The sequence below is a fragment of the Suricata suricatta genome, chromosome 8 (assembly GCF_006229205.1).
Source record: "Suricata suricatta isolate VVHF042 chromosome 8, meerkat_22Aug2017_6uvM2_HiC, whole genome shotgun sequence".
Lineage (NCBI taxonomy): Eukaryota > Metazoa > Chordata > Mammalia > Carnivora > Herpestidae > Suricata > Suricata suricatta.
The window spans coordinates 15,691,914-15,704,954 of NC_043707.1; the positions used below are offsets into that span (position 1 = coordinate 15,691,914).

The 13,041-nt window shown below is 35.2% G+C and overlaps 1 protein-coding gene across 1 annotated transcript in view; it reads left to right on the plus strand.

Moving 5' to 3' along the window:
- The window catches only part of LOC115300234 (ATP-binding cassette sub-family A member 3-like), a 123,769-nt gene that overhangs the window by 59,086 nt on the left and 51,642 nt on the right, over window positions 1-13,041 (plus strand). The window contains exons 15-18 of the mRNA XM_029949882.1: window positions 2,223-2,373; window positions 10,000-10,098; window positions 10,577-10,745; window positions 11,724-12,024. Coding sequence (XP_029805742.1) covers window positions 2,223-2,373; window positions 10,000-10,098; window positions 10,577-10,745; window positions 11,724-12,024 — 720 coding nt within the window. The remainder of the gene's footprint in view (window positions 1-2,222; window positions 2,374-9,999; window positions 10,099-10,576; window positions 10,746-11,723; window positions 12,025-13,041) is intronic.

Here is a 13,041-nt window from a genome sequence, read left to right on the forward strand (position 1 = left end):
CAGATTTATATCTATTTGTATTGTGTACTATGTTACAGTTATACTTTTTGGTAATAATATAACACATTTTAGTTATAATTTTTAATGTTTTCATCTTTTAACTTTTATAATAGAATTAAAAGTAATTTACCCACTACCATTACAGTATACATTATTCTGTATTTGTCTGTATATTTACCATTACCTGTGAGATTTATACTTTCAAATGATTTTCTATTACTGTTTTCCATCCTTTTTTTTAAACCATCCTTTCTTTTCAATTTGAAGAACTTCCTTTAGCATTTCTTATAATGCAGATCTAGTGGTAGTAAACTCTCGTAGCTTTTGTTTGTCTAGTAAGATCTTTCTCCTTAATTTTTGAAAGACAGTTTGCCATGTATAGTACTCTAGGAAATTTTTTCTTTCACTCCCTTCTCGCCTTCTTTTCAGTTTTCTGCTGAAAAATCAGCTAATAGTCTAATGTGTGTTCCCTTGTCTGTGACAACTAGCTTTTCAAAATTCTCTCTTTGTCTTTGACTTTTTACTATTGGATTATAATGCGTTGTATCATAGATATCTTTGGATTCATCTAGTATAGATCTTTTGCATTTGTGACCCTGAATGTCCATTTCCTTTCCTTGGTTCGGAAGTTTTCAGCCATTATTTCTTTGAATAAACTTTCTAATTCCCCCCTCCTCCTTCTCCCCAATATGGGACTCCTATATTGCCTATATTGCTCTACTTAGTGATATCCCATATGCCTCTTGGGCTTTATTTACTTTTTTTTCATTCTTTTTTCTTTTCTTTTCTTCCTCCGAGTGAATAATTTCCAATGACTTGACTTTGAGGTTACCCATCCTTTTGCCCACTTTCTGCAGGCCACTTTTGAACCCATCTAATGAATTATTTCAGTTTAGTGTATTCTTCAGTTCTGCAGTTTCTTTGGTATTTCTTCTGATCCGTAGTCAGACGTGTTACCCACTGCGCCACTGGCCCCCCTTTTTTGGTACTTCTTAAGCTTTCTGTTTCTTTGTTTAAATTCTCACTTTGTTCACGCATTGATATTCTCACCTTGGTGAGCATCTTTATTATGTTATTTTAAATTCTCTGTCAGGTAAGTTATATAAATCCCCATTTAATAGAACCATATTCTGGATATATTTTTTTTTCTTTGTTGGAAAACATTTCAGTGTCTGCTTCTCTTGATTTTTTCCATTTACACTTCCAACATTTAGCGTTATATTTTCTGGTTTTCTTTCATGTTCTTTTCATTTTTATAATTAAATTTGTGAATAAAATAACAGTGGAGACTAAAGTAGTTGATATTTATCCTCAGTAAGTGGTATATCCTAGTCTATTAGGCCACTGTTATAGACGACTGAGTCAATATAACCTGTATTTGAGCAAATACTGGGGTATATTACACCTTTATTTAGATTCTCTTTATCACTGTCTTCATAGGCTTCAGTAATAGGATCAGGATTTTGCTCTTAGCAGAGGATAGGATCTGTATATGAATGAGATCATGGGATCTCTTTAAGCTATAATCCAGTTCCCAGCTTTTGAATCTGACAAATGTTCTTTGCTTTCCATTTCTGCACTATTTTCTTCACCTTAAAGGTTTTCTCTCTATGCTATTGCCCTCTCCCTACACTTTAAAGGGCCATTGCAGTGAAGGATTGATGTACCTCAGAAGTATTTTTCTTAGCTTGTTTGTCCTGAGCTGAGCTATCAGAGTACCACTGCAATGTTTTCACAAAGTTCTGGAGTGCCCTGGAGCTTTTTTTTTCTTTTCTTTTTTTTTTTTTTTTTTACTGTCTTACCCTTTCCCCCAACTTTGAGAGGCTAGGGCAGTGCAGGTAGTAGAGGTGGAGAGTACTTTGGAAATATTTCTCAGATCTCTGAAGGAAAATTATATCTGATTAATTTACTGCCTTACATATAATAGGCACCAAATGTATTTCTGTTTAATGAATATTAATCTGATTTTCTCAGATTTTGTTGTCAGTAGAACAAGGGGCTATGTAACAGAGCTTTTTTCCTATCTCTGTTCTATCAGTCCCTAAGAAAATTAATGAAATTGTAAAAGAAGTATTTATTAGATTTCTTAGACTTGTAATCATATGGTTAGCATGCCTTATCTTCTTCTAGCTCACCCAAACCATGGAAAGCTGAATGTTGTCTCACAAGAATATTGGAAATACAAAATTGTTCTATTTGTTGTTCTAAATGGATTTTTTCAGGTGTGGGATACCACATAATCATGGTGAAGGAAATTCATTACAATGTTGAAGAAATCTTAAAATTGATTCAGTATCATATACCAGCAGCCACTGTGGAGAAGAATGCTAATAATGAAATATCTTTTCTTCTACCCAAAGAGTATACACACAGGTATGAGACCAGAGAATGCAAATTGATTGATGTTTAGATAACTGGAAGTCATAGATGCTTTTCCTGATTTCTTCAGGCATAGCAAATAGAGTTTATTTAACAAACCAAAACTCCAGTCATTGCTGTCACTTGCACTGAAAAGGAGGATGCTGCATTTGGCTATAGATTCCTAGTTTTAATTGGTTATAGTGGACGGGATTGGTAGAGTAAAACTTGTCTGGTGAGTGGAGTGAGTGGAAATATAAATATAATGAGATAAAATTTACTGTGGTGCTGACTCTTGAAGTCAAGGTGACAAGAACTCAGAGTAAATAGGAAGTTTGACTGCATCAGCTAGCCAAGTTTTTCATCAAAGGGAATTACAAAGAGTAATAACTGTACCTGAGACAACCATCCTGGTAAAGGGAAACGGAAACTAAGCATACTCATCAGAGACTTTCAGAGGGTGATACTTCTATCTTTTTGTAATATACAAGTAAGTAGTTGATGTAGTATTTCCTAAGGTCAAGCTAGTTGTCATATTCAAGAAGACTATGAAGGACTTAATGCCTCCTTTTCAAGTAAATCTGAAAGTTCTTGAGAACAGCAGCATGGAATAGTGTGATCAGGCAGCAGATTGGAACTAAAATTCTAGTCATGAGCTGCAATGAGAGCTAAATCCCATGGAGAATTAGAAATAAAATTTTAGATATGTATCCTCAGAGATGCATGGTGGTTGACTCATTCATAAAAGTAGGGGGCCAAATGGGTGCTTTGACCCCTTGTGACAGTTGTGATCCATGTGAACTGCAGTCTCTCTTGAAGGAGACATAAAGGTAAAGCACTTCCTTAAACTTATCACACTATTCGCCTGTCTTTATTCATGTGGACACAAATGACATTCTCAAAAATGTCTAAAACAGGAAATGAAAATATTCTGAAAGAGATGATATCTTTTTATATTTATAAAATACATTCTTATTTAGTGTATATCTTCATGTTCATATTTATAGTATTCTCTTCATATTTTATCATACTTTTGTATTTGGAAGCAGAAGATGTTTATCATATATTCTTACTAATTATTTGGGCTTTGAAACAGAGAAAGGAAAAAAGACCCAAGAGGTGAACAACTAATTATAGATTGCTGAGCAATAAATTCAGACTGAGAATGATGGACTCACTACAAAATAGACTGAAAGTCATGAAATTAGGGATGAGTGTGTTTCTAACAGGGAGGTGGCTTTTTTTAACAGTTTATTGTCAAATTGGTTTCCATGTAACACCCAGTGCTTCTCCCCACACGTGCCCCCCTCCAAGACCGTCACTCCCTCCCTCCATCCCCCTCCCCTTCTTCAGTATTCAGTAGTCTCTCATGATCTGTGTCCCTCTCCCTCCCCCATCTCTTTCCCCCCTTCCCCTCCCCATGGTCCTCTGTTAGGTTTCTCCTAACAGGGAGATGTTTTAAAGAAAAAGAAAAAACAATTTTAAGAAAAAAATACCAATGGATCTATTCTTTCAAAATATAATATGAAAAAAATGAAGTGATAGTTGCAATTCTTAGTGATCTTCATTCCAGCTAAGATTTTCATAGCCAAATAGTAATAGAGCATTAACTTTTTGCAAGATATTGTTCTAATATAGATTTATTCACAAATCTGAGTAAATAATAAATAAATATATAGTAAGGAGGAGAGAAAGAATTTTATCGGCATATACTTGTATTCTGATTCATTGAATGTATCTCATAAGGATATGAGAGTATTCATAAGGAAAGTACTCTTGAAATTTTAAAACAGTATTGTGACTTGCTGTAGAACAATGCCGAGTAAGACTTGTTGGAATGATGTTTTAGTTTAGAATGTGGCAGTGGAATGATATGCAGCCTTCTGAAGGCACAGAGACATAAAAAGAGGTCTCTGAATAGTGTTGCACATCAGGGAATATTTATAGACTTAAAGTTCATGAGTTAGTGACTGTCCTCCTCATGAGCGTGCTCTCTCTCTCTCTCTCTCTCTCTCGCTCTCTCTCTCAAAAATAAACATTAATTTAAAAAAAGAGGCTGTAAATATAAAGGGAACCCAGTGGGTGACAATTGGAAAAAAAAGAAAAAAATATCATTTTTGAAATGCCTACAAGTTAAAAGGAGGAAATGTGTTATTCCTGGTACAAGGTTTAACTAAGCAAGATAACATAGTAAAGAGAGGAATCAAGCATAAGTGATGCAACAAATATTTCATTTACCTCAAAGCAGGTTTCCTGATGGGTCTCTGAGGTTTGTTGCTAACAGTTATGTCTTAGAAAGATGGAGGAAATAAAAAACAAACTAATTCTGTAAATCTAATTCTGATAATCAAGAAATGTTGGCTGAAGGAAAAAAAAAGTCAGATATTTTATGGAAAATGTACAACATCATGGTGAATTTCATGGTAGGAAAGTAAGAAGGATCTGATATTTTTAGACACAGGCCAATACTGGAAGATACATAGAAAAGCAAGTTTCTATAACATAACCTCAAGCTTATTTAGAAGCTTCAAAAATGAAATTTTTACCACAGACCCCAAAGATAAAGAAATTAGACTGACAGCTAAAATTTAGTAAACAAGAATAAATAATAGAGTTGTTACAAAATGTCATCAGGAATTTTATCACCCCAATCTGTCATTCAAAGAGAGTTTTAAAAGTAGTTCATTTCATGTTAATTTGGGGTGCTGTGAGCAAATTTGGCTCCTAAGCAGCGGAGTTGGAAAGATATATGAGCGTTACAAGAATCTATTTGGTAGCACAGAAGGAGAGCTAGTATTTTGAGATAAGGTCCAAGTTAACCAGGAAGAAGTAGATGGGAAATTAAATGTGTACATGATAGATCCAGATAATTGTTATGCTTTGGCAAGGCCTCTTTTAACGTGTCCTGAGAACCTTCTTCTAGTCTGGCTTCAACTTGTCCTAAAGGCATGAGATGTTGAAGTTAGGATCTGAAAGTGAGAAGAAGAAAAGTCAAAATATTGTCACCGAGAAGGAAAAGAAGCTTCAGTGCTGGGATCAAGGATAGAAAAAATTTCAACTCCTGTTTTGATTCAATCTTTTGATCAAAGAAAATGATCTTTTAATTTAAAATATAAGAACAAACAAAAAGGAGGGAGAAAATTTTCAGTGTGATTCTCAGAGCTGTAAATACGTTCAAATCTCCAAACTAGGATAAAGTGCGTATGAGGCACATGACTATGAAGTGACTGCAGAGGAATAAACGTTAGTTCAAGTGAAATAACTTTGCAACAAATAAGGGAAGAAAATAAAATGTGCTTAATTTTACCTTTTTATATGACTCATGTTTAGAAAGATTGTATTAAATAATAAGATTAAATCAACAGTAAATCAAGAGAGATTAAATCAGATATAAATAGTGATACCGTTGGATTCAAACACGAAGCCATTTATCTCCGAAACTTTATGCTCTCCCATCAACACCCATGGTGTTAGAAAACTGGAGATGTGCCAATCAAATTCTAATTTTAAACTTCAGAAATTGACACTGATGATCCCATGGTTGATTCAAAAAAAAAAAAAAACAATCAAACACAATAAAACCTAGAATGAGAACTAAAAAATCACTAAATCATGCAAAGAGTCATCTTAGTTTTGGACAGAATTTCCTCCACATATTTTATATGATTAAAAGTCAGTCCTGGATAAACATCAGTGTCTTTCATAAGGATGAAAAGGGAAAGAATGGCTGAAGAAAGGACACCACATTTTGAAATAAAAGCATCAATCTAAGAAATAATAAGAAATGACTACTTTGAAAATAGTTTCCAAAAATTAAAAACTTTAGAAACACTCTGCTTTATTTTTTTAAATGTTTTTTTATTTAATTTTGAGAGACAGAGCGAGCAGGGGAGGGTGAGAGAGAGAGGGAGATACAGAATCCAAAGCACACTCCAGGCTCTGAGCTAGCTGTCAGCACAGAGCCTGACACGGGGCTTGATCCCATGAACCGTGAGATCATGACCTGAGCCAAAGTCAGATGCTTAACTGACTGAGCCACCCAGGTGCCCCAGAAACTCTCTGCTTTATAGTCTCAATCAAATTAAAGAGAACACTTGAGTCTAGATTAGTTTGGAGGAGAGAAAATGAGATAAAATGATGTGAAATTCTTGATAGACTAATAAAAAAATTGACCAATAATTATGGCAGAAAAGAGAACTCCTAAAGGTGAACACTATGTCAAGAATTCTTCCCAAAACTATGAGGAAAACTGCAAAAAATAGAGACCAACCAGTACATTACCACTACATCTCCACAAGAATGGCTAAAACTAAAAAGACAGACTATAGCATATAAACATGATAAATGGATCTCATTGCTGATAGTAATAGAAAATGGTAAAACTGCTTTACCATGTAAACTTACTAAACATGGTCATATTTCCCAAGTTAAATATGTGCTTATCCTATAACTCAGGAATTATTTCTAATTATATACCTAAAAAAACACTTCTCCCTAAGAAGAGATGTAGAAGAGTGTTCATATTTGTAGAACACTGTTCATAATAACTCCAAAATATCTATCAGCAGGAAAATGGAAGAATATAGCAATAAAAAGAAAAAAACTAGTGGTATATACAATACGAATGAATGTTGCAGACATGGAAATATTAGATTAAAAAAGTAAAGAGTGTAGGATTCCATTTATATGAAGTTAGAGAAATGAAAAAAATCTTTAGTTAATTTTAAAAATTACCTCTGTAAGAGGAGTGCCTGGCTGGCTCAGTCAGTGGAGCATATGACTCTTGATCTTGGGGTTGTAAGTTTGAGCCCCACATTGGGTGTAGAGATGACTTAAAAATAAAATATTTTTTAAATATTTTAGAGAAAGAGAGGATGTATGCACAAGCCGGGTAGGGGCAGAGAGAGAGGGGAGAGGATCCCAAGCAGGCAAAGCCGGATACAGGGCTCAACGCCACACCCTGAAATGATGACCTGAGCCAATATCCAGAGTCAGGTGCTTAACCAATGGAGCCATCCAAGTGCCCCCAAAATAAGATCTTATTGGCTAAGAAAGGGCCTGTGGTAATCCCCCTGTGTGGTTCTGGAAATGTTCTCTATCTTATCTGGATGGTTATCCAGGTATGTACATATGCGAAAACTAATTTATAAGTAGAATACTTTGTTATACCTCAGGTAAAAAAAATCTTTATTTAAAAATATATGTAATGAAAAAAGCTTTGTGATGGTAGAAGTAAATACATCAAATTTCAACAGCATACTCTAGGTGGTCACATTTTTTGTTTTTTATATTTTTCTGTATTCTCCTCTTAAGTAGACTAAATATTGTCTTTATAATATTATATATGTATTTACTAAATATATATTTATGTGTATTATAGATAAAATATAATATGTATTATATATTGTATATAATAAATAACAAGACATATGAGAAAAACAGCTATACTGTCCACTTTCATTTCTTTTTTATATTTTTTGTATTCCTCTCAAGTATAAAGTATTAATAGAATATATAGAATTACATTTGTTAAATATATACTGTGTTATATATTATACATAATAAAACTTATACAGTTAGAAAATACATGTTCACATTATGATTAGCTCATACAATAATTTAAAAAAATTTTATCTATTATCTTTTTTCTTTACTGATTATCACTTAAGGAGACTAAAGTTTGCTAATCTACAGATGATTGCATGATAACAAAATCAAAAAGCTTATTTAGTTCTGGAGTGTATGAAATAGGAAGTGAAAGTCTCCCATAGTCACTGGGAAAATTTCTGTGTATATTTCTCAGGATCACTACATGCATATACTGATATGAATACAATATATTGTACATTGCATATATATATTGACATGGATTCAATAATAATAATTAGTTTTACAAAAATTAAATCCTATCTTAATAATGTTCTGAATCTTTTTTTGTGTTTTTACTTGCATTTTTGGGCAACTGTTTATGGTAGGACTTTTAGGATTTGCTATTTTTAAGATAACTGAGGAGAAATCTACATTTCACTTAGATCTTATTCTATCACATCATACCATAATTTATTCATTAAGCTGTTAGTGGATATTCGTCTCTACTTAGTGCTGTATTTGTCCATTTAAAGCATTATACAGTTTAATTTTGTGATATATTGCATAAGGTCAAAAGAAACAAAAACAAGTAAATATTCCAAAATCTTAGTGTATTAACAGTCGGTATCTATGGGGCCTGGTATTGTGGTGATATTTATATTTTTATACAGTCATTTCTAAATTTTATGTGATTTACATATATTAATTTCTTAACTAAAATTAAAGAAGAAGAAAGAAAATGTGTGAATCCTGGTTGAAAAGTCAAACACTGGGAATGAAGAAGTGCCCAGAAGAAGTGGACTTAAAACATGGGAAGGGCTGTCGTGTGGGTAGATTATACCTGTTCTGTATAACTAAGGGTATAAGTTTAGAACCAGTGTGCAAAACTAGATACTGTTGAATGGAAAACAATTTAAGTTTGAATATGGAAGAAATTTTGATCTTCCGAAAGAGTGAATTTTTATTTCCTTCCACACTGAGAGGGGGAAACAGTTCAGTTGCTCCTCATTGGGAATATATTCATGTGGTTTCGAGACCTGGGGGGATTTGGAAAAGATCATCTTTTAAACATGAAGTACTGTAAAATCTTCCCAGGGAAACTATTCTTTAAAACTCGATGTCTCTACATTACATCTGGCTCAATTTCCATGGTTTTCTTTTTAAAATTTTTTTTACACTTACTTATTTTTGAGAGATAGAGTGAGAGAGACGGTGTGAGCGGGGAGGGCAGAGAGAGAAGGAGACAGAATCCGAAGCAGGCTCCAGACTCTGAGCTAGCTGTCAGCACAGAACCCGACTTGGCTCGAACCCACGAACCGTGAGATCACGACTTAAGCCGAAGTCAGACACTTAACCGACTGAGCCATCAGGCTCCCCTAGCTTTTCTTGATTACTGAACTTATATGTTCTCTGTGTACAAGTTTTACTGTACCTACTCCATTTCCTCTTTTTGAGTGACTTTTTTCCTGTTAATTGGAAAATATTTTAAGTTTATTTATTTTGAGTGAGAGTGTGCATGAGTGAGGAAGAAGCAGAGAGGGAAAGGGAGAGTCCCAGGCAGGCTTCATGCTGTCAGCGTGGAGCCCAGTTCCGGGCTCAATCCCACAACCCTGGAATTATGACCTGAGCCAAAACCAAGAGTCAGATGTTCAACTGACCGAGCTTCCCAGGTGCTCCCCCCCGCCCCCGCTTTAAAAAAAAAAAAAAAAAAAAAACTTACTGTATAAGAACCATAGCCTGTATATGTGCATGATAAATTAACTCATGTGCACTAGCTAGAGTCATTAGCACATATAGAGTCTCTTTGTAGTTTATTAGAAGACCAAAAGTAAGTGTTTTGAAGAATTAAGTAGAGTGGGAAACGATTTGCTACAGCAGTTTATGCGTTTCTATTGTAAGTATCGAAGTGAAGAATGAGCTACATTTTCCCCACTGCTGAGGGGAAATCAGTTCAGAATAAAAATATATAAATTGGAAAATCTACTGATTTGGTGCTAACATTTACTTCTCCCCTTCCCCACATCCTTTCCCCTTCTTTTATTCTTATTCTAGATTTGAAGCTCTGTTTACTGATCTGGAAAAGAGACAGTTTGAGTTAGGCATTGCTAGCTTTGGTGCCTCTGTTACTACCATGGAAGAAGTCTTTTTTAGGTGAGCAAGGATACATAGGGAAAATAAAAACCATGGCCAGGGGGTGGAGGCAGGACCACATCTTGGTCCCTTCTGTAAACTCACCAAGCTCAGAATCACACATTAGAAATTTAAGAAGTGTGAGGAGGTGGGAACTGAGAGGATTTTCTTTACAGCAACACTGAAAAAATACTGCCTTCATTTCAAGATAGGAACAGATATTTTGATATACCCAAAGTTTGAAGTAGATTTAATCTTTAACTTGAATCAGTTCAACCTAATGAAGCATTCAATACCTTGCCCTCGTTTTCCTAGCTTTACTATGCCTGGCAGCAGTCCTGTGGCTGGCGTTTGGGGACCACTCCCCTACCAGAGTTCCCCCTGCCAAGTCAGTAAGCAAACTAGGGAGCCTTCTGAGTTGAATGTTGTGACTCACATTCTTCAAATAAGATTTATGGGATAGAATTGAAATTAAATGCTGTGTTCTGTTTTTATGTAGAGTCAATGATATGGAAGATTCACAAGTAGATATTCCAGCTACCCAAACTCTACCTCTCTCTGTGATGAGTGAAGTCTCAGTTAAGAACCAGAATAGGAATATGTCAAGCAATGTGAGAGCAGAGTGTTCCACCATGAATGAAAGCCCTGCCATTATGTTTAATACGGGGGTAAGCACCTTTGCTAAGAAACCTGATGTGTATTTATTTGGTTGGGGCACAAGAGGTACATCTTCTTTTACTACTTGAACAAAGATGGTGTGAAGTTCTTAACCGCTGCACCCCACCAGACAGGGATCAGTCTGTACCACAAACTAATTTCCTAGTGCAGAAGTGAAGAAGTCTAGATAAAAGATCACTCTTACCATTGTTATTCCTTAGGGTTTTTTTTTTTTCTCTTAGAATTCTTTTTTTATCCCTCAAATTGCTAACCGAGAAATTTGGTAGTTTAGTGAAGCTAAAGTGAACTGGAAAGAGCATGGTTTTTAGTGATCAAGCATGCCCAGTACTTTAAGTTTTTGCCATGGGTACATGATACTGCATAAGCTATCTTTCCTTAATCAGTGTGATCCTCAGCATCTCTTTTCTTCTTCTAATTATCTCTTTCTCCTATAAAGAAACTGCTTTGTTTTTGACTGTCAGGAGTCTAGAGGAAATCATTCTGTTGAGATTTTAAGTGTGTTATATGAAAAGCCAGACTGTAAACACCATATTTAATACCTTACCACAGTAGTCAGCAAACTTGCAGAAAGGGTTAATAGATATTTAAGGCAGGTTGCCCACTTGGTCTCTCTTGCAATCACTCCACCCTGTCTTTGTAGAAAAAAAAAAAACCCCAACCCAAACCAAACCAACCAAAACAAAAAACTCATAGACAATACAGAAATGAGTGGGTATAACTATGTTCCAGGAAAATTTGGTTTACAAAAACTGGTCATAGTTTGTTGACTCCTGCCTTATAAAGAAAAGACTGATCATACTCTCATGTAGTATCCTACAATGCTTAGATTCTAAGTATTTACTTAGGTAAATTTTATGTGTCTTCTACCATAAAATTCCAGAGTGTTGATTCATCTTAATGAATGTCATCATGAATGATCTGTTTGGGTCCATGAATATTGTAATACTATTTTTTTCCTCCTTCTTTAGTATTCCCTCTACCACCAGCAGTTCTGCGCCATGTTCATAAAGAGGGTGATGTTTGGTTGGCGGAATTGGAAATTGATTTTGCTACAAATGCTGGCACTTGTAGGTTCCTTTACTTTTCTCTCAGAGGCTGAAAATTTTTCACATAATAATGATGAAAAGGCCAGACAAATGGATTTGAATCAATATGGTCAAACAATAGTGCCTTTCTCTATTTCTGGGAATTCTAATTTCACCCTGATTTTCCGAAAACATCTTAGGAGTATGCTAGAATCTAACAAACACACACTTAAGGAAGTGCAAGGTAAGTGCAAGTAAAAAAGACTCTTCATAGATGAAGATCTGGTTATATGATTTGCAAAGAAAGTCTTAATTGTATATTTGGCTACAGTGTAACTAAAGACTTAATGGGCTAGTTCCTCTGAATATACTTGTTTTTAAGATACTAGTAGTAATAGTTTACATTTACTAAACACTTGGTTTTGACAAGAACTCAGCTAAGCACTTTACCTGCATGTCATTTAATCTGAACAATCACTCTGATTTATTTTTTTAATATTTTTTAATGTTTATTTATTTTTGAAAGAGAGAGAGTACAACCAGGGGAGAGGCAGAGAGGGAGGGTGACACCAAATCTGAAGCAGGCTCCAGGCTCTAGGCTCTGAGCTGTCAGCACGGAGTCCAAAGCAGGGTTTGAACCCACGAACTGTGAGATCATGACCTGAGTTTCAAGTCAGATACCTAACCAACTGAGCCACCCAGGTGCCCCATAGTAGATATTGTAATTAATAACATCAGTTAAGTGATGAGTACTGACATTTAAGGAAGTCCACATACATGTAATAAATAGAGACTTTACTTTTTTTTTTAAGTAGTTTATTGTCAAATTGGTTTCCATACAACACCCAGTGCTCTTCCCCACAAGTGCCCTCCTCCATCACCACCATCTTTTCCCCCCTCCTCCTTCAACCCTCAGTTCGTTTTCAGTATTCAATAGTCTCTCAAGTTTTGCGTCCCTCTCTCTCCTCAACTCTCTTTCCCTCTTCCCCTCCCCCTTGGTCCTCCATTAGCTTTCTCCTGTTCTCCTGTTAGACCTATGGGTGCAAACATGTGGTATCTGTCCTTCTCTGCCTGACTTATTTCGCTTAGCATGACACCCTCAAGGTTCATCCACTTTCCTACAAATGGCCATATTTCATTCTTTCTCATTGCCATGTAATACTCCATTGTATATATATATACCACATCTTCTTGATCCACTCATCAGGTGATGGACATTTAGGCTCTTTCCATGTTTCGGCTATTGTTGACAGTGCTGCTA